Here is an 18,068-nt window from a genome sequence, read left to right on the forward strand (position 1 = left end):
GCTGCCTGCAAGGAGGAGATGGGTGAAAGCCACTCTGTGTGCCATGATGATTCGCCATCTGCTTCCAGGGCTAACTCCAGATGCTGGATTTAATCTTCCATAGCCTTTTTAATTCAGGAGTTGGCTTCTTAACATCCCTCAGTGCCACCTCGGCAGCAGAGATGAGCAGAGTGGCTGCCACAACTGGCCCTTCGAAGGATGTTCTGGAGCACGGGAGATGAACTATCTCCACGCAAGCTACCCATCTGGCGACCCGTCATACCTCTGGCTCGTTAACCTGCAAACGCCCGGGGTGAGGCTTAGCATTTACGACACTGCCCAAACCTCCCCCAGGCCTGGGCGTCCTCTCTTGATGTCTGGAGAAAATGTAGTGGGTGATGGTAACTTCCATGGCGCATCCAGGAGTTGATCTTCTGGCTGGACCAGTTTTTGGGAGGATGAATGCGAAGAGCAGAGTTTGGGGGCTGTTGGGTTGACAGAGGTGATGGCTTGCAAACAACGTAGGTGAAGGACGTCCTTGTCTTTGCCTGAGGGTGCCCGTGCCTGGTTATCAAGCACCTTGTTCTCCCTGAATGGGTGTCCTGCAGGGATATTCAGCCTTGGGAGATCGCAGCTTGATTTCTCTCTCGGTTCACCTTGTTTCTCCACGTGGCTTTGGCAGAAGCAGCAGCCCAGAGGTGACGGTGCCATGGGTCTCTGCCCTGACAGCATTCCCCGTGGCTGGCTCTCAGCTGGCTGAGTCCCTGGCAGCTCAAGACTTGATGGAGCTTCCTTGTGTGGTTGGAGAGGTCCAGCAGCCCTTTGGTCTGGCGCCTGCTGCCTGACTTGTGGTCGATGAGGCTGTGATGAGGCATCGCCGCCAGCTTTCGGTTGACCTGTGTCACCTGGTGGAGGGAGCAGCAGGTTCAACTGTGCTGTGGAAATTGGGTACCTGGGAGCTGAGTTGGGTGTTGTGGCACTGGGGATGGAGCTGCTTTGAACCTTGTTCTGGTGGTGCTTGTTCTTCTGAGCCTTTGAACTGGGTTGCAGCTGGACCCTCTGACCCACGACGGTGCTACGGAGCGGTGGCTCTGTTCTACCCGCTGGCTTTTCTCATCCCAGGGTGTGTTTCAGACACCAGGATGCCTCAAGTGTGTCTTGGGACTCCCCATGCATCGCTCCTACCACCCATGGCTCCGCAATCCTGGCCATCCCGAGGTCCTGTCCGTGGCTGTTGGCCAGGGTGGTTGAGGAGCACGGGGCCCACCTCTGGCCCCTCTCTGGAGCTGCAAGCGGTACCTCCAGCTGGGAGGGTACCTCCAGCTGCAGCCTCCCTCGACCTACACCCTTCCTGGGATGCCTTGGAGAGGGGCAAGTGCTGGTGGTGGGTGCCGTACTTAGGTCTGCCTGTGGCATGGCTGAATCTGTCCGTCCGTCCATCACCAGGGCTTTGCTAGGGAGGTGGGGGCTGCGCTGGGCGGGCGGCCGCGTGGCGAGGGGGAGGAAGCGGGGACAAAAACCTGGCGGAGGGGACAATTACCGCCTTTCTCGAGGCTGAAAAGACGCCGGGGTCCCTTCCGTCCTCGTCCTCCGTCTGCTCCGGGCGGACAAAGCCGCCGCCCCCGGTGCCCACCCAGCGCCCAGGGATTAGAAAAAAGCCGAACTTTTATTTTCTGCCTTTGTCTCTGGAGCCGGGGAGCAGCTCGGCTTCGGCTTTGCTGCTTTCTTCTCCCTTTACGGCCGTGTCTGTGCACGGCTGACCGACCGGCGGCTTTTCCGGGAGGAGGTTGATTTATTTAAAATTAAAGGAAAGCAGAAGTTCTTTCTTGAAGACGAGACTTTTTATGTCGGCAGGAGCTGATGGCTTTCCGGCGATGCAGTGAAATAACACAGGGGAGCAGGCTGGAAATCGCAGCTTGTAATTTTTTTATGAGAAGCGAAGCTCCTCTCCTGCTCCCCTCTGACGGTAAATGGTGCCCGCAATCAGGGAGACTCTTAGTCCATCAGCTGGCGATGGTTTCTCCGGGTGCTGGACCACCAGAGATCCTTTCGCAACATTTTTTTTTTTTTTTTTTTTTTTTTTTGGAGTTGTTAGGACTATTGCAGCGCGGTCCCCGAGGTCGGCCTGTGTGCCGGGATGCAGGGAGCCCCGGGGCAGAGCGAAGGGGGGATGTGGGGTGGTGCTGGGCTGAGCTCCAGGGGGAAGCCCGGGGGAGAGGAGAGCTCCCTTTCTCCCGCCCTGGACCACGGGAGAGCGCTGCTGCCTTGCCCCAGACGAGCAACCCGGGCTGGTGGGGGGCAGGTTTTTGGGGTGACCCGTGGAAATGGGTCTTGGTGGGAGCGTGGAGGGCAAAGGGGGTGACACCCAGGTGGCAGCCTCGCCTGGGTGCTGTAGCTCACCGGTCACTTCAGCCCCCGGGGCACCCGGCTTTCAGACCCTGTGGGCTCAGCCTGTACCTGGCAGAGGGGTTGCAGGGGGGAGGAGCAGGGTCCTGCAAAGGGCTGGGAACCACCTGGGTGTGGGTTGGGGCCTCCCGACCTTGGTGGTGTCCCCTTGAACCCTGGCCCTCCAGGCTGCTAAGCTGCCCGGTGCAAAGACCTGGGCGAGGGAGCCCATCACGTGCCCCTTAATGCTGCGGCCGGGACTAAGCACCTTCTGACAGGGACCCAGATGACGCTGCCCGGCGCCTTCCCCAGGGCGTGGGGGCCAGAAAAGGGGCAGAAACGGGACGGGGGGGGGGCCCTCACAGTCTTTACTCGGGTCAATCATAAAGAAGGGATTAAGACCATTAATTCCTCCCCCCGCTGCAATTAGCAACCTGGCTGGGCAGAGGCTGGTGAGGAGCAGCTGAGATGTCTGCTGCGCTGGGTGGTCCTGCAGTGTCGCGGTGGGGTGGGGGGACACCCCCTTTGTGCAAATTAGCCAGGCACCCCACAGCAAGCAGATCCTGGGGTCCCCGGAGGGGAGACAGCGTGGGGACAGACCTGTCTCACCTGGCATGGCAGGGGTGCCCGGTGCCTGCCGCCGCGGAGGAGCGCGGCCCCGGGGGGCTGGAGGGCAGCGTCAGGCGGTTGCAGATGGTGGGAGCTGGCGGAGGCAGAGCAGTGGCCGGGACAATGGCGGGATTGTGCAGCGGCGCCGCTCGACACAGCTCGGCACGGCTCGGCGCAGCACCCCGCGCCAGCAGCTGGGCACCGCCTTGCACCGCTGGGGCTGAGGGGACACGGCGGTGTGCCCCTTGTCCCCATGGGTGACAAGGGAGCTGCATCGGGTGGGCCGGGGTGGCCTCATTCTGCAGTGCCACCCGCTGCAGCAGTGGGTGCTTGGGGGGGCCGTGCTCTAGGCTCTGCAGCCATCAGCCCCGGTCGGAGGAGGCTGCGACTGGCGGGGGCTCGGAGCTGCTGGCACCCAATTTACGTGGCAGGGTGGGACCAGCGGGCAGCTGCCTGCTGGAGCCAGCTGGGGAAGGCTGGCCGGTATGGCTGGCTGCGGAGGAAGATGTGAACTGATGGAGATGGCGACCACGGTGTGCCTCCAGCCGGTGTCCTCCCCACTTCGGCACCTGGGCCCCGCTATCCTGTGCCGTGGGGTTGGGGGGGACCGTTCGGTGTGGCGGCTAGCCCCACGCCGGCACGACTCGGGCTCTTTGCCATAGCGATGCAAGGTGCGCTCCTGGTCGTGGCTGGAGACCCCCCGGTTAACAGCGCAGCAGCACCGTGGCTCGGCGGTTACAATGCCACAAGGTGGGTGGGCAGGCTGGTAAATCCCGGGCTGATCCGGCCCGGCGCTCGGCTCCCTGCTTGGCGGCTGAGCGGGGCTGCTGCTCTGCGGGGCGGAAGAGGCGCAGGGCTGCAGGAAAGGCAGCCGCAGGCGGGCGCGAGATAACGCCATCGGGCGGCTTTATCTCACATCCTCCCGTCCGGTGCTTTTCCTGCTGCGCTCCCCGCTCCGGCCCCAGCACCCGTTGCTTTCGGCGTTAAGGTGTGACCCGTCCCAGCGCCGCCAGGGGCGGGTCCCCCACCTCCCCAACAGCCGGGGATGGGTGCCCCAGCTGCATGGCAGCGGCTCACCCACCTTCCCAGCACCCCAGCGCCCATTTAGGGTGCACCCTAGCCTTGCTGCCTCCCAGCGTCTCCCTGCCCGGCGTGGAGCGCGATGCTTAGGAAAGGGCAGTCAGTCCTGCCGCCGCAGCCTTCCCTCCCCACGTGGCCTGGCGAGCTCCAGGCTGGAACCCGAGCCCTGCATCGATCCACACTGCATCTTAAATCCCGCAGCAGCTGAAGCAAGCGGTTTTTAGCGTGAGAGCGGGGGGGTTTCTCTGCAGGCGAGCCAGCTCTGGCACCGGGGTGAGACGGGCTGTCTTCCTCTGCTGGTACCGTGGTGGTTGGCGCGGGGACCTTGCCCCCGTCAGCGTTTTAACGGCGATGCCCGCAGCTCGGCTGCCGAGCCGTGTCCGTGGGGAAGGATCCTGGGCTGTAGCGGGGTTGCTGGGGTTGCATCATGGCTCGGCTGTGATGAAGGGGACACAAAGGGTGACAGATGAGCAGGAGCGGGGTGCAGGGGGTGCAGGGATGCCCCTCGCTCTGCTGCATCACCCCTGGGCAGGAGCAAGGATCCTGGCAGAGCTTTCCGCACGTGGCCACATCCCTGCCCGGACTCCAGAGAGGAGGCTGCCGGGACAGCCAGGATGGAGGAATGGGGTAGGCGAGGGGCCTCCTCCCAGCGCTGCCCTCCCCCAGCTGCTGCCGGGGTGGGGACGTGGGTTCCTGCTCCGCTAAGCCCTGCAGCTTTTCTCCTCTAAAGCCTGATTACTCTGGCGGTGCCTGTGCGTGCGTGTGTGCGTGCTCGGGAGGGGAGGAGGAGGAATTTCACAACAAGTGTTTGCAGCCACGCTGGGCCCAGCTGCCCCAGAGCTGCCCCAGGGATGGCGGCATCGCCCCCCCTTCGGGGAATGGTGCCGAGGGGGGGCTCTCGCCGTCGCTGCTGAGCCCCTGCCTCCGTCAGAGCGTCCGGGCGCCTGCGGTGGGTGTGCGGGCAGAGCGCGCTGGGGCATGGCAGGAGGTCAGCACTGGGGCTTGGAGGTGGACGCTGTGGCTCCCTGTGGGATTTGAAGGCGGATGCTGCGGCTCCTCATGGGGCTTGGAAGTGGATGCTGCAGCTCCCTATGGGGGTTGGAGGTGGACGTCATGGCTGCCCATGGGGTTTGGAGGTGGACGCAGCAGGGACTCAAGAGGTGGACGCTGCAGCTCCCCATGGGACTCGGAGGTGGGCGCTGCAGCTCTTGGTGGGGTTTGGCGGTGGACGCTGTGGCTCCCTGTGGGGCCTAGAGGTGGATGCTGCAGCTCCCCATGTGGCTTCCGTCCCCTGCCCAGCGCTGGTGTGCAGTGCTGCCCTGGGGACAAGGGTCCAGGAGGAGAAGGAGGAGGAGGAGGAGGAGGAAGAGGAGGAGGAGGGTGAGGGGCGCAGCCTAGCCTGAGCTGGGTGAACAGCATCATCCAAGGGGGGGCGTGGGAGCTGGGGTGCAGCCCTGCAACCTGCTGCCTCCGTGGCACCCGGCCAAGGGGGACATGGGTGGCCACAGGGTGGGGACCAGGCGAGCCTCGCACGAGCTCCGGCTGCCGGCTCAGGGGCATCCCACGGGCGCCCGTGGTCCCATCCGGCGTGGGGGCCGCACGCCGCTGGAGCGGAGCAGGAGATGAGCCCCGTGACTTCCCTGGGGCTGCAGTCCCTGGGGGAGGAGAGCCGGGCACAGAGAGCCTTTAAGCGTCGGAGTGCCATTGCTACCAGGCCAGGACTTCCTCTGTGACCCCCCATTTCTGTCTGGATGGCGACCCTTTTAAAGAGCAGCGGAACGGATCTCCACCGAGGTCCGTTCCCTGGAGTTTCTTTGTTCGCAGCGCTGAGACTTTCATGGCAGGGGGAGGAAGAGCCGCTTTGAAAAGCCCGTTGGCTCTTGCCAGCGCTAACTCTCTTTTCTTTTCTACTTCCAGAGCCGCATGTTGTGTACCAGAGCCGCAGAGTATGTCTTTGCACTGAGATCGGACTGAAGTCCTCTGCAGCCGGCGCTGGAGGAGACGCCCCGTTGATGAGCGTTCCCGTCTGAGCTTTCCCTGGTGGCTGGCGGGCTGGTGCTACCAGAAGGGCTTTGGGGGTCTTTCGCTTTGGCGTTGGGGGTGGGTTTTGGGGGGTTTTTTTGTTTTGTTTTTTTTTTTTTTATTTTGGGTTTGGTTTTGTTGTTGTGCTCTGGGCACCATGTCAAATTCGGGCTCCCATCAAGACACTGGGAACAAGCCAGAGACGGAAAAAAATAACCAAGATGACTCTCAACCCCCTGTCAACTCCGAGAGGAGGAACAAAAGTGGAATAATAAGTGAACCTTTGAACAAAAGTCTTAAGAAGTCCCGTCCACTCTCCCACTATTCCACCTTTGGTAGCAGCAGCTCGGTAAGCGAACATTCAGAGAAAGGCAACCCCTTAGCTAATGGCAACGAAGCGACTGTGGATAAAAGTCATTCTACCTCAAAGCACAAAAACATCTCTAGTATGCTGAGCAAATTAGACCGGGTGTCGGAGATCTCCTCAGAAGGACAGACCGCTCTGCAACAGTTTGCTCAGTCGACAGAAATGCTCAAAAGAGTGGTACAGGAGCATCTTCCTCTAGCAAGCGACCACGGGACTGGTATCTCTGACATGGAGGCAGTCTCAGCTGCAGAGACAATGAACGGCCCCTCTGATTTTCCTTACCTGGGGGCTTTTCCCATCAACCCAGGCCTTTTCATTATGACCCCTGCCGGCGTGTTTCTGGCAGAGAGCGCGCTCCATATGGCTGGCTTGGCAGAGTATCCCATGCAGAATGAGTTGGCATCTGCCATCAATTCGGGGAAAAAGAAACGGAAAAGATGCGGCATGTGCCCGCCCTGCCGAAGACGGATAAACTGCGAGCAGTGCAGCAGTTGTAGGAATCGCAAAACTGGCCACCAGATTTGCAAATTCCGAAAATGTGAAGAACTCAAAAAGAAGCCTTCTGCAGCACTGGAGGTAACCGGCCCCTCTCAGGCACCCTAACCCCTCCTTGGGCTGCGCTCCTGGGTTCGGATCTTGCCCTAGATAATAAAACACCTGGTACTTCTTACTTTTTTATTTTTCCCTTTTCCATTAACAGTTCTCACCGTGAGATGTGTGCTCTGCCCAGTGCACCCAGTCCCTGCCCTCCCTTATGTACTGGGGTTGATCAGCTCGGGGAGGAGGGCGGGGGTCTCTCCCCGGGGTCCCCGGGCGCGCTGGGTTTCGCTCTCCCCTTTGCAGGCATGGGCAGCAGCGGGTCTCTGCTTGAGTTTCAGTGCCGGCAGCCCTTGTCCTGGGCGGGCTGCAGCTCCCCAAGCCAAGCAGCGGCTTCTAACCCGGCGGTTGGGTCAGAGGATGGGGAGGCAGGAGGCGGCTTCTCGGGGCAGAGCTTGGGGGTAATCGGTGACGGTGAAACCCGTGGGCTGGAGCCCAGCCCCTTAGCTCACTCTTCGCTCTGAGCAGGAGCACGGCAGTCCCTGCTTTTGGGTGGTAAACAGCTGCAGCGTGTGCTGGGCAGCATCTCCCGTGCTGTGGCTGTGCCAGGTCTCCCTGGGCCAGCACCCGTCTGGGGCGGTCAGGATGAGTCTGTAAGGCACCAGCCGGATTTCCTGGTGGCAGCTGAGCCGCAGTCCCCGCAGGCGGTGCGCCTGCTTTGGCACCCGGCTGAGCCGGGAGCACTCCTGCTCCTGCCGCACCTGCTGAGCGCAGGGATGCCTGGATGCCCCTGCTGTGACGCTTTGGGGTGGTACTCGGGCTGTCACTGCCCACCACGGTCCGCCCATGGGTGTTGCCCTTGGCCTTGGAGGAGAGCCACTGCAAGCCGCTGTTGGGTTGGGGTGCCCCCTTGCCAAATCCACCGGCGAGGTGCGATATTTATGTGGGGAGCGCAGGAAAAGTCCGGTGACTTGGGTTGTCGCGTGGGTCTGAAATTCAGCCGGGGCCGTGGGCAGCTGCTGGTGGCGTGGCGTGGCGTGGCATGGCGTGGCGTGGCGTGGCGTGGGTGAGGGCTGGGTGCCGGCTGCGCTGGGATGTGGTGCAGGGTTGGCACATGGGCACGCCGCTCTGGCAGAGCCTGCCTCTTGCTGCACACCCGCGGGTGCTCTGGGCCAAGACCCGTCTGCCGGGTCCCCCCCGTGTTGTGCTTAAGCTGGGTTTGATTTTTCTGGGAGCTGATCCCACCATCGGCTGTGCCGGCGTGCTTCCTCCTGCCGGTGAGCGCATCCCCAGAGCCGGCAAAGGCGAAAAAGTCACCCGGACATCATCAGCTGGATCACGCATCCTGGCACAAGGGCATTGCCCATCCTCTGGTTGTCCCAAAGAGACAACCCACTGTTTTCTTAGCCACGTTCTACGTTTTTCAATTAGCATCAGCTCTGAATGAATAGTGAAGGGGAAAAAAAAAAATCTGTTTGGGCGGTGGGGATGAGGAGAGCGGGACTGTGTCTTTCAAAAACCGCTGTATTGCTAAATTATATTCTTGTTCTAATTTGCTGAGTCAGTGATCTGGAAAAAGGGAGAAAGGGAAAAAAAAAAAAAGTTCATCTCTTCCAAAGAGTCCTAAAGCGGGTCAATAGACTCAGAGCTCGCAGCAGCCAGAGGAGTCGCTCCCTTCTCCCGGCGCTGCTCTGGGTCCGGAGATGATAAATAGCACCGGGAGCCCATGAAACGGTCACCCCCTTGATTGGTTTCCCCATCCCGCGGCTGGCTGAGAAATGGGAGCCGCTGAAATAGGGCTCTTCATGTGATAGACTTGGGCTCCACCAAAGATGGGTCCCCATCCCTCCTGGGCATGACCATAAGCGTGTGGTTCCCACATCTCCTGGGCAGATGTGGGTCGCACCAAGGCATCACTCTCCCCTTTTCAGAGCAGATCCTCCCCTCTCTCAGGCTACCCACTTGCGCCGTCTGTTGCCCGGGTTGAACAAGATTGTGGCCGTATGTGGCTGGGACAGGGAAGGTGGGACCCCGGCTGATGTCCCAAGATCACCTGGGTCAATGACTGGGTTGTTAAACCTCGCCCTACGTCAACCAGCCTTGGTATTGCGTTGTGTTGGGCCAGCCCTAGGGCAACCACCAGCACCTGCCTTGTGGTGGAGACCCATCTGGAGGTGGCGGTGGCCAGGACGCAGAGCTGCTGCCAGCTCGGCAGCTCCATGGACCGCTGGTCCTGGTGGGCTGCCATCACACCGTAGTGCTTGATACCGGGACAGGAGGGGCCATTCAGTGGCCCTTTATATGGGGCTGAAAAATTCACAGGGCTTTGTGAAGCATCGTCCCCCTCTGCGGGGAGCTGTGCCATTGCCTGGGAGAAGAGCAGCCATCAGTGACTCTGGTCTGCCAGCCCGGTGCGTCCAGAGGAGCGTCCTTGGAGAGCCCGGACAGGGGCCGCAGCTGTGATTAAATGTTGATCTAAAATCAAGCAGTAAAAAAAAAAATAGAATTAAACCCTTATGGCAGCATAAATAAATGGGCTAAATCCCTCTGCCGCCATTAAGCTTTATCTGCACATCTACAGAGCCCGAATAACTAGTCGCCGCTGGTGTCCCGGTGCGGTGGTGGCCGCCTGAGGCTCTAAGACCGGCGAGGCAGGTCGGATACTCGGAGCAGGCAGCAGCATGTCCTTGCACCGACCAGGCTCCTCCGGGCTCTGCCAGCCCCAGCAACCACGGGTAATGCCGTGGGGGCTGGTGGCCAGCCCTGGACAGGTCACCCTGGACTTATCTCCAGAGCTGTAGGTCACATGAAGGCCATGAATAGTTGGGATTTGACTCAACAGAGCTGTCCTCCATCTGGAGAAGCCTTGGTGAAGTGCCTCGGTGCCTCAGCTAGCGCTGGTGTGAGGGTCACTGCCACCCTCACGTGAGTCTCACGGAGAGAGGCTTTTCACCGAGGCCTGTCGTGACAGGACAAGGGGCAACGGTTTTAGACTGAACGAGGGCAGAGTTAGGTTGGACATAAGGAAGAAATGTTTTATGATGAGGGTGGTGAGGCACTGACCAGGTCACCCAAAGAAGTTGTGGATGCCCGATCATTGGAAGGGTGAACTCCAACCTACAGGTCAGGTTGGACGGGGCTTTGAGGAACCTGATCTAGTGAAAGATGTCCCTGTGCACAGCAGGGGGGGTTGGACTGGATGGTCTTTGAAGGTCCCTTCCAACCCAAACAATTCTGTGATTCTGTGATCGTGGGGACGAGGGGGGATCTATTTTGGGCATCCACATTAGAGCTGGTTGTCCATCTTCCTTTGATAACGAAGGGGCAGAGATGTTTAAGGTGACCTGTATCAGACATCTCCTTTCAGACCCATTAGGAGCCCCCTCTCCCCTCGTTCCTCTCTCCTGGGATGAGTAGGTGGCCCTTGCTGGTGAGTCTGCCACGCTCTGCCCCACCGGTTCTGCATCTGGCACCTTGGGCGGGATCCAGCATGGGCGGCGTGCCGTGCTGCAGCCCCGCTGCATCATTGGCCAGAGGCACTTGTGTCTTCCCCAGATGCCTGGTTACATATCTGGGGAAGTGGTGATGCCTGCAGGTCTCTGCTCATTGACTGCCCCAGCTCAATTTGCCCCGAGGACCGGACACAGGCCGGGAGCAGGAGAAGGTGCAGTCTGTCAGCAGCCTAGCTGGGCACCACCATCTCTTGCCCATTCTCGCCCTTCGCCCCCCTCCCCTTCCCCAAACCCCATGGTTGGGTCATGGTGCCTGTGGAAGTGAGCATGTTGGGGTCCCTCCCTCAGGGGTAGGGGGAGACACTGCCCTGGTTACTTATTGTGGCGTGGTGGGTGTCTTGATCCAAGAGAAGGACCCGATGAGAGCCGGCTGGCTCCTGCGTGGGGTTAGGGACCTGAATGTGGCATGGTTATGGCTCTTGGGACAACACATGAGGTGCCCTAGCCCTGCACATGGGCTCAACGCCTCAATGCACCGTGGCAGCCCAGCCGGCCGACCCGCACCCATCACCGCAGCCTGTGGCTTGTTTCCCGTTGGTGTCCCTTGCTTGTTTGGAGATGCAGGAACCAAAGAGCCCGCTGAGGCACGTCCTCTTGGTGATCGTGTGGCCCTCTCTGCTGGCTAGCATGGCTTGGCCTTGCTTGGGGGCTGTTGGCGTTGAGAGACATTGTGGTCCTTGCATACTCCACCCATGGTCTCATGAACGTTGCGTGGGTTTCCCACCCCATCCAGCGGGGAAACATCCCAGGTTCTCCTTCCAGAGGACCGCAGAGCCGTTGGGGCCATTGCCCCACACCACCTTTCCTGGAGGTGGCTTCAAAGAGATCTCGTCTTTTCTTGGGCGCTTTGTTGCGTGTGGGGTTGAGCCTGGCGGGACTCATCCCTCTTCCCCCGCAAGATACCGAGAGGTCCCCGGTGGTGCCCAGGGCTGCTCTGTTGGGGACAAGGTTGTTCATTGTGGCCGGGCGGCAGCGGGGTGATGTCCCCTGTGTTCTGAGCAGCTCCCGGGTCTGGTGGCCCCAAGCCCGGCCAGCTCACTCCCTGCCTCAGTTTCCCCCCAAATGCCCTCCTAAACCCATCTGTTGGCTGGGCTCCTGTCCGCCAGGTGTCCGTCCGTCCGTGACAGGGGAGGTGGGGGCTGGCAGTGAGGGGGCCACCGTGCCGGGCCGTGTGGGTTCACTGCGGCCCGGCCATTGTGCTCGCTATCGGCCAGAGGGGAAGTCGGGGGCCGTGCCATTGTGCCGGCTGCGGCGCGGGGATGCAGGAACAATGGCCGAGCTGCTGTGCCGGGTGCCCTGCTGGGGAGGGGGGGGCCGGCGGCGGGGGGACCCTCGTCTCCCTCCGGCCGGCATCCCGGCATTTGCCGGCGGGCTGGAAGCCTTGGGATGCCTGACCGTGTCTGGGGGATGCCGAGCCCGGGTTGGGTCTGTCCCAAGGCCAGTGACCGGGATGCCGGGATGGGGATGGGGCGGGGGGGCACGGGTGCACAACCCTGGTGCCGCGCGGCTGTGCCGGACCCGACCTAACGCCTTGTCCCTTCTTCTTCTGTCCCCCCTCCCTGTCTCTCTTCCTTTCCAGAAGGTGATGCTTCCTACAGGAGCCGCGTTCAGATGGTTCCAGTAGGAACGGGGATCCCAAAGCTCTGTCATCCAAGTGCAATGTCACTGCTTGCTTGTGTTGTCTCAGGCAAGGGATTTTTGGCTGAAATGAATGGATGCACCTGTGTCTCTTTAGAACCAAAAATATTTTCTCGCAAATCTCATTCCTGTTTTTATAATTTTTTTTTTTTTTGCGTTCGTTTTAACATCTTCAAGTCCTAGTCAGACATTTAACTGCTTTTCAAATAAAAATAATTAAAAGAAAAAAACAATGGATCTGTAAAGTACCAAGACTTAATAGACAGAGTATGGACAATCAGTTTCTTTCTGTGTTTTGGTGTTGATGTTGTTTATGTGTGAAAGATGCAGTACTTGTGTAGGGAATGTAAATTTACAGTAACCTTTTAAAATCTAGTTACTAATAAGCACTACTGTAATTTAGCACAGTTGTTTAATTGCACCCTCATTTATACTTTTTATTTGATTCTTTCCCATCATACAATAGAGTGGATAGTTTCTAGAATGCCTCAACTTCATGTTTATAAATGAGAATATGTTTAAAGCGATGTAGTATCCCTTTTCCTAGCCATTCACCTATGTAAGTTTAACCCGCAAGAGGTTTGGTATAAAAGGTGGAAGAAAACAATTGCTACACAACTGGCGGTCTTTGAAAAAGGAAAAAAGAATTAAAAAAAAAAAGAAAAAAAAGTCATTGTTAGTTTATTAATATAGAACAAGAAACACTGCGTACAGAAAAACCTCCTAATTGCAATGGTTTACTCCTAGAAGTAATTTTTGTAAACTTACTGAAGTTAAAATCAAAATAAAAATAATATTGCAGGACCTGTGCTGAAGCAGTTACGAAAAGTGATATTTCTCTTCTGTTCAAATCCCCGTCTCTCCAGCTCTCTCTACATCATTAAATTGAAATGCTGTTTGTAATGTTTTAGCGATCCAGGCTGTTTTTGTGAATAAAATGAATGCATGTTTTGTGTCATGATTTACAGCTTTGTTATTTCTCTCCCACCCCTCTTTCCAGCCGTCTGGGCCCCCCAATGCCAATGGCGGCTGGTCCCCCCCTGCCTTCGCCTGCCCGCGCGCCCCGTCCCTGCTGCTGCTACCGGCTGCCAGGTGCAGTCCTGCCGGCTGCCGGGGGACCTCGCCGGTGACGATGCCGGAGCGCAGTGGCGGTGGGCCCGGGCAGGACGGTGCAATAAGCCGAGCTGGAGTCGCCCCGGCTGCTAAATCCGCACGGTTAATCCCGGCAGTGGCTGGGCTAAGCCAGCCCCAGCTCCTCCCAGGGATATTTCCCGGCTTGACCTGCCTGGAGTTTTACCTGGTAGCGTAACGCCATTTGTTTTGGTAAAACAATATCATGAACGTGCCACGGAGAACCGCGGTGAGGCTCGTTTTGTCGGGACAAGGCCAAAACGAGCTCCCGAAGGTGAGTGAGCTCTGGAGGCTGAGCGTCTGGTGCAGCCGACGGAGGGTTTTCCAGGCTGGCCCCGTGCCGGCACTGGGTCGGCAGGAGCCGTCCAGGATGGAGGGGACGTTGGATGGTCTCGGCCGTGGACGAGTCGGCGGGGTCGCTGATGGCGCTTGGGGTGCTGTGCTCGGCATCACGCCGGGCAGGTGGGCTGCGTGCCCCCTTCCAGCCCCTGGGAGGGTCTCCTGGCCGCGCAGGCAGGGTCATCCCAGCCTGGGGGAAGAGGCAGATCTGCCTGGACCTGGCAGCACCGGCTCTGCCTTGCCGGGAGGAGGTAGCCAGAGCCGTTGTCCCTGGCTCCAGCCAGCGTTTGGGCCAGCATCTGTTGACCAGATGTGCGCCCGGAGGAGCAGGGGGGTGACGGCAGTGCGTGGGCTCCATCCCTGCCAGGCAGTGACCTGCCAGGACCGAGCAGAAAGTCCTTGGGGAAGACTGTCCCAAATGCCCTCTCCAGCAGTCTTCCACCCGGCCGCCCCAGCAGCTCCCAGGGGGTTTGGAGCCCGGCCCAGGGCACCCAGGTCATGCCGGCGGCCGAGCACGGGGCTGCCTGCGGGAACGACTGGAGCTCACGATGACGGCGATGGAGCTGGGCCAGCGTGGCGAGGGACAAAGCTCAAGGCCTGCGGGGACAGATGGACCCTGCTAGCGCTCCAGGAGTGCTCCGGTGCGTGGTATGCCCAGCTCGTGCACGACTGGGGTGGCACTGACAAGGGGCTGTGGGGAGCTGGTTCCCAGTTCACGCTGCTCGGGCAACAGCCGAAATCACTTAGCAGGAATGTGGCGGGGTGGGTGTTACGGGGAAAAAGGAGTCTGGCTGGTTTTTTACGACTGTGGCTAACGGTTGGGGCTGTGTGAACACACAGTCCTGGCACCTGGGGGGGAGCCAGCCCCTACCCCACGCTGGGAGAGCGTCCTGGGGAGCAGCATGCAGAGCCCCTCCCCGGGGCTTTCCAGCCCCAACCCCCTGCGGGAGCTGCATGGGGGGGATGCTGCTTCATCCCACCAGCAGCCAGGTCTGGGGACTGCCTGGGCTGCCCCGCAGGGCTGTTTCCCCCGGTCTGGCCATGTCACCCACAACAGGGCTGTGCTTGGTGCTGTGTGTGCAGCACGGGGTGCTACCGTTGGCACAGGCTGGTGCTTGGTGGAGTGCCGTCGGGGCAGTTGCAGACGCCGCAAACCCTGCTGTGCCACGCTGCTTCTCTGCTGCCTGCTCCCCGCAGCGGCAGCAGTGTCCCCAGCTCTGCTTTCCCCCCCGGGAAACCACAAGGCACAGGGCATGTGTCCCCCATCGCCCCCCTGGGCATCACACCGGCACGGCGCATCGTGGCAGGCCAAATGCTCCGAGGAGCCCCTGGGGGGAGGCGTGGGGCAGCACCCGGCCCCTGTGGGCAGGGTGCACGGAGGACGGTGCAGCCGCTGTGCACGGTGCTGCTGCCTGTACAGGCAGGTGGTTCGGGAGCGATGCCCTGCCAGAGCCCCTGCCTTCACTGTCACACCGAGCCCAGCGCTGCCAGCACCTGCGTGCTCCTCCGGACAGGGCGTCGGCAGGGGACGTGGGCACTGGCAGGGACCGTGGGCACCTGCAGAAACCGTGGGCTTTTGCAGGGACTGTGGGCGTTAGCAGGGGAGGTGGAGCGATAGCAGGGCACGTGGTGCTTGCAGGGAGGACGTGGGCATTAGCAGGGGACAGGAGAGCAAGGGCTTCCCCATGAAGGATGAGGGAAAACGGGTTTGGGAGAAAGGAAGGAGCCAGAGAGAGGGTGGGATTCAAACCCTGCCCGTGAGTGGGATGGGGTGGTGGGGTGTGGGGAGGTGGGAGATGGGGAGGTGGGAGATGGGGTGCTGGGGCTGTGGAGTGGCCCCTCCACCCCACTTCTAGCTCACCCCCATGCTGGGCTGCATCCGCGCCTCCCGGGTGTGTGTGTAGGTGGATGGTGCTGTGCTCGCCAACGAGCCTTGCCTAATGAGCTCCTGCCCAGGCAGGCAGGACCTCAGGCATCCCCTGAGGGTGAAGCCCATCCTCTCCACCACGCTCAGCTGCAGTGCCACCATCAGGCACAGCCCCTGTGCCGGGCTGTCCCCACTGCCTGCCCAGTTGCTGGTGGGGAAGTGGCACCCAGGGCTGCTGTCCCCACGGGTGGCCACTGGCAGCCGAGTGGCATGGGGAGCATGGGATGATGATAACGAGCTCAGCAGGGCACTGCATCTTGGGTGCTACCATGAGGGCTGGCCTGGGGTCGCTCTTAATTAACATCCTCATTAAACAGAGTTAGCAGAAGGGCAACAAAACCTGCCTCTGGCCCTAGGGTGTGCTGTCGCAGAGGGCACAGCCGTGTCCGAGTCCCCGCTTGGCCTTGGTGGGCCTTGGTGGCTCTGCATGGGAAGGTGCCAGCAAGCGATGCCAGGAGAGGACGGACCCTGGTGTGGGGCTGGTGCAGCGGCATAGTGGCGATGCCAGCGGTGGTTTGCATGGTGGAGCTGGCCTGGCTTGGAGAGGACGGTGTCCGCAGCCCCGAGTCCGGGGTGAGCTGCAGCAGAGCCAGCAGCAGGAGCTGCAACCTCTGCATTGGTGCCAGAGACATGTCCTGTCCTGCCACAGGGGCACCCCAGCACCTTGGGGGGTACCGGGCTCTGCTGCAGTGTCACCCCTCCCTCTCCGCAGCGGGACCCACCGCTTCCCCTGCGTTAGGTCGCAGCCCGGCGCGGTGGGCTGGCAGCCACCTCGTCCCGCCATCCCCCGGGCTGCAATTAGCAGCCTGACCCCGGGCTGACCCGCCCCCCCGGCGCGGGGATGGGGCAGGATGCAGGAAGCGCCGAACAAAATGTGCTTCAGCTGAGCCGGATGGCGGGCTCGCCGCGAGCGCCGCCGGCCAGGCGTGACCTCCCGGCCGGCAGCCTGCTCCCGCTGCCGGGGCCGGCCATGCTCCCCGCGGGGGCTCAGAGCTGCGAGGAGGGGGCTGGTGGGACAACGAGGGGCCGGGGTCTTGGCAAAAAGGGGGCTGTGAGATCCTTTGGTGGTGGGATGGGAATGGCCACGAGCTTCAAGTCCTGGTTGCTGCTAGGTGACCCAGTGGTTCACCCCGAGGGCAAGAGGGCGGTAGCGGGTTGGGGTGGTGGGATCCGCTCAGGCTTGCTTGGTAGAGATGCTGCACAGCCTGGGGGGGCTGGGGGGCCAAGGCAGGGTCTGGCCAGCCCCCACGCCAGGCATTAGAGACATCTAGCATCTCCTGCAAGGCTGGGCTGTCTGTGGATGCTCCCCAGTGTGTCCCGGTGCTGAGCTGACACCAGCTCGGTTGGGGGTTTTGGCAGCCCCACCGCAGCCGGACACGACTGACGCAGGTCTGCCGGGGGTAACCGTCCCTCACCAGGCATGGGCAGCCGTGGGGGATGCTCACCACCACACGTCTGGCTTTGCTCAGGCTGTCTGATCATCTTCAAGGCTGGAGCCTGGGGCTGCTGGGCCAGCTCGGTTGGGAGCATTAATCTAAATAAACCTCTTCGAGTCCAGCTCCCCGCAGCTGGCCAGGTGACCTTCCCTGTGTCACACACCTCCTGGGAGCTTTCCGGCCCGATTTTCAGCCCCGGCTGAAGTTCTTCCAAATAGTTGCGCAGTTTTCAAATTCAGGCTAAGGATCCCTTGTCTCTTTGTAGCTTCTCCACTGGGAATGAGCACTGCGTTGCCTTCTTTCTCCAGAAACTGCCCGTGCCGAGGTGTGGAATGGGGGGGCAGGAGGGTCCCACCAGGACTCTGGGATGCTGTGTTCATCGCTGCCTCTGTACCAGAGCAAGCCTGAACAGGGCTTTCCTCAGGGAAGAGGAACCAAGGGAGATCCTTTATCACCCGAAGGCTTGACATCCACATCACTTCACCCCTGGGACTTCCAGGCTTCCTGACCTACCACCACGTGCTGAGATCTCCCCGTGCCTGAGCCGGGGCAGAAGGATGTTTACCCGGCAGCATCCTTGGAAAGGATCCTGTAGGTAACAGGGTTACCTGACACCCATTCCCGCAGCCCGCCAGCCCACCCTGGGATGAGCTGGGTCCCCAGAAAGGCAAAGCTGCGGCTCCAGCTGGCCAAGTGCCCTGGCTAGCCGCCCTGCTGCGGCTCTGCAGGAGGCTGGGGACTTTGCTGCAGCCATCACTAGGTGCTTTCTGTAGCTGGGGCTGCACAGAAACTGCCCGAGGTCCTCCTGCCCTGGGGGCCGGTGTGCCACTGGGCCTGGCACCCTGCCTGCAGCTCAGTGGTGCTGCCTCTGTGGAGGGAGCTGTCTTGGTCTGGGGTCTCAGCTCCCATCCCTGCACCCAGGGGAGTGAATGACTGCTTGGGGTGTGCTGGTTTTGCTTGCACGAAGGAGGACACCTCTTTTATCCCCAGCTCCTTCAGCCCCAGCAGAGTACCCCAGCCTCCAGCTGTGGGCAACAAGGACTGTCTAGCCTGGTTGAGCCGTGGTGTCCCTCTTTTTAATCAAGAGCAATGCCTGATTATTCCTG

General features: G+C 60.7%; 1 protein-coding gene across 2 annotated transcripts in view; it reads left to right on the top strand.

Annotated features, from left to right (window-relative positions):
• The window catches only part of CXXC5 (CXXC finger protein 5), a 37,323-nt gene extending 24,233 nt beyond the window's left edge, over nucleotides 1–13,090 (top strand). For both annotated transcript variants that reach the window (XM_076350005.1, XM_076350006.1), the window contains exons 2-3: nucleotides 5,971–7,018; nucleotides 12,071–13,090. In XM_076350005.1, the coding sequence (XP_076206120.1) occupies nucleotides 6,233–7,018; nucleotides 12,071–12,115 (831 nt within the window). In that variant the 5' untranslated portion in view covers nucleotides 5,971–6,232 and the 3' untranslated portion in view covers nucleotides 12,116–13,090. The remainder of the gene's footprint in view (nucleotides 1–5,970; nucleotides 7,019–12,070) is intronic.
• Nucleotides 13,091–18,068: the final 4,978 nt, after the last annotated feature.

Source organism: Aptenodytes patagonicus, chromosome 12, assembly GCF_965638725.1.
Source record: "Aptenodytes patagonicus chromosome 12, bAptPat1.pri.cur, whole genome shotgun sequence".
In the NCBI taxonomy this organism is placed as follows: Eukaryota; Metazoa; Chordata; class Aves; order Sphenisciformes; family Spheniscidae; genus Aptenodytes; species Aptenodytes patagonicus.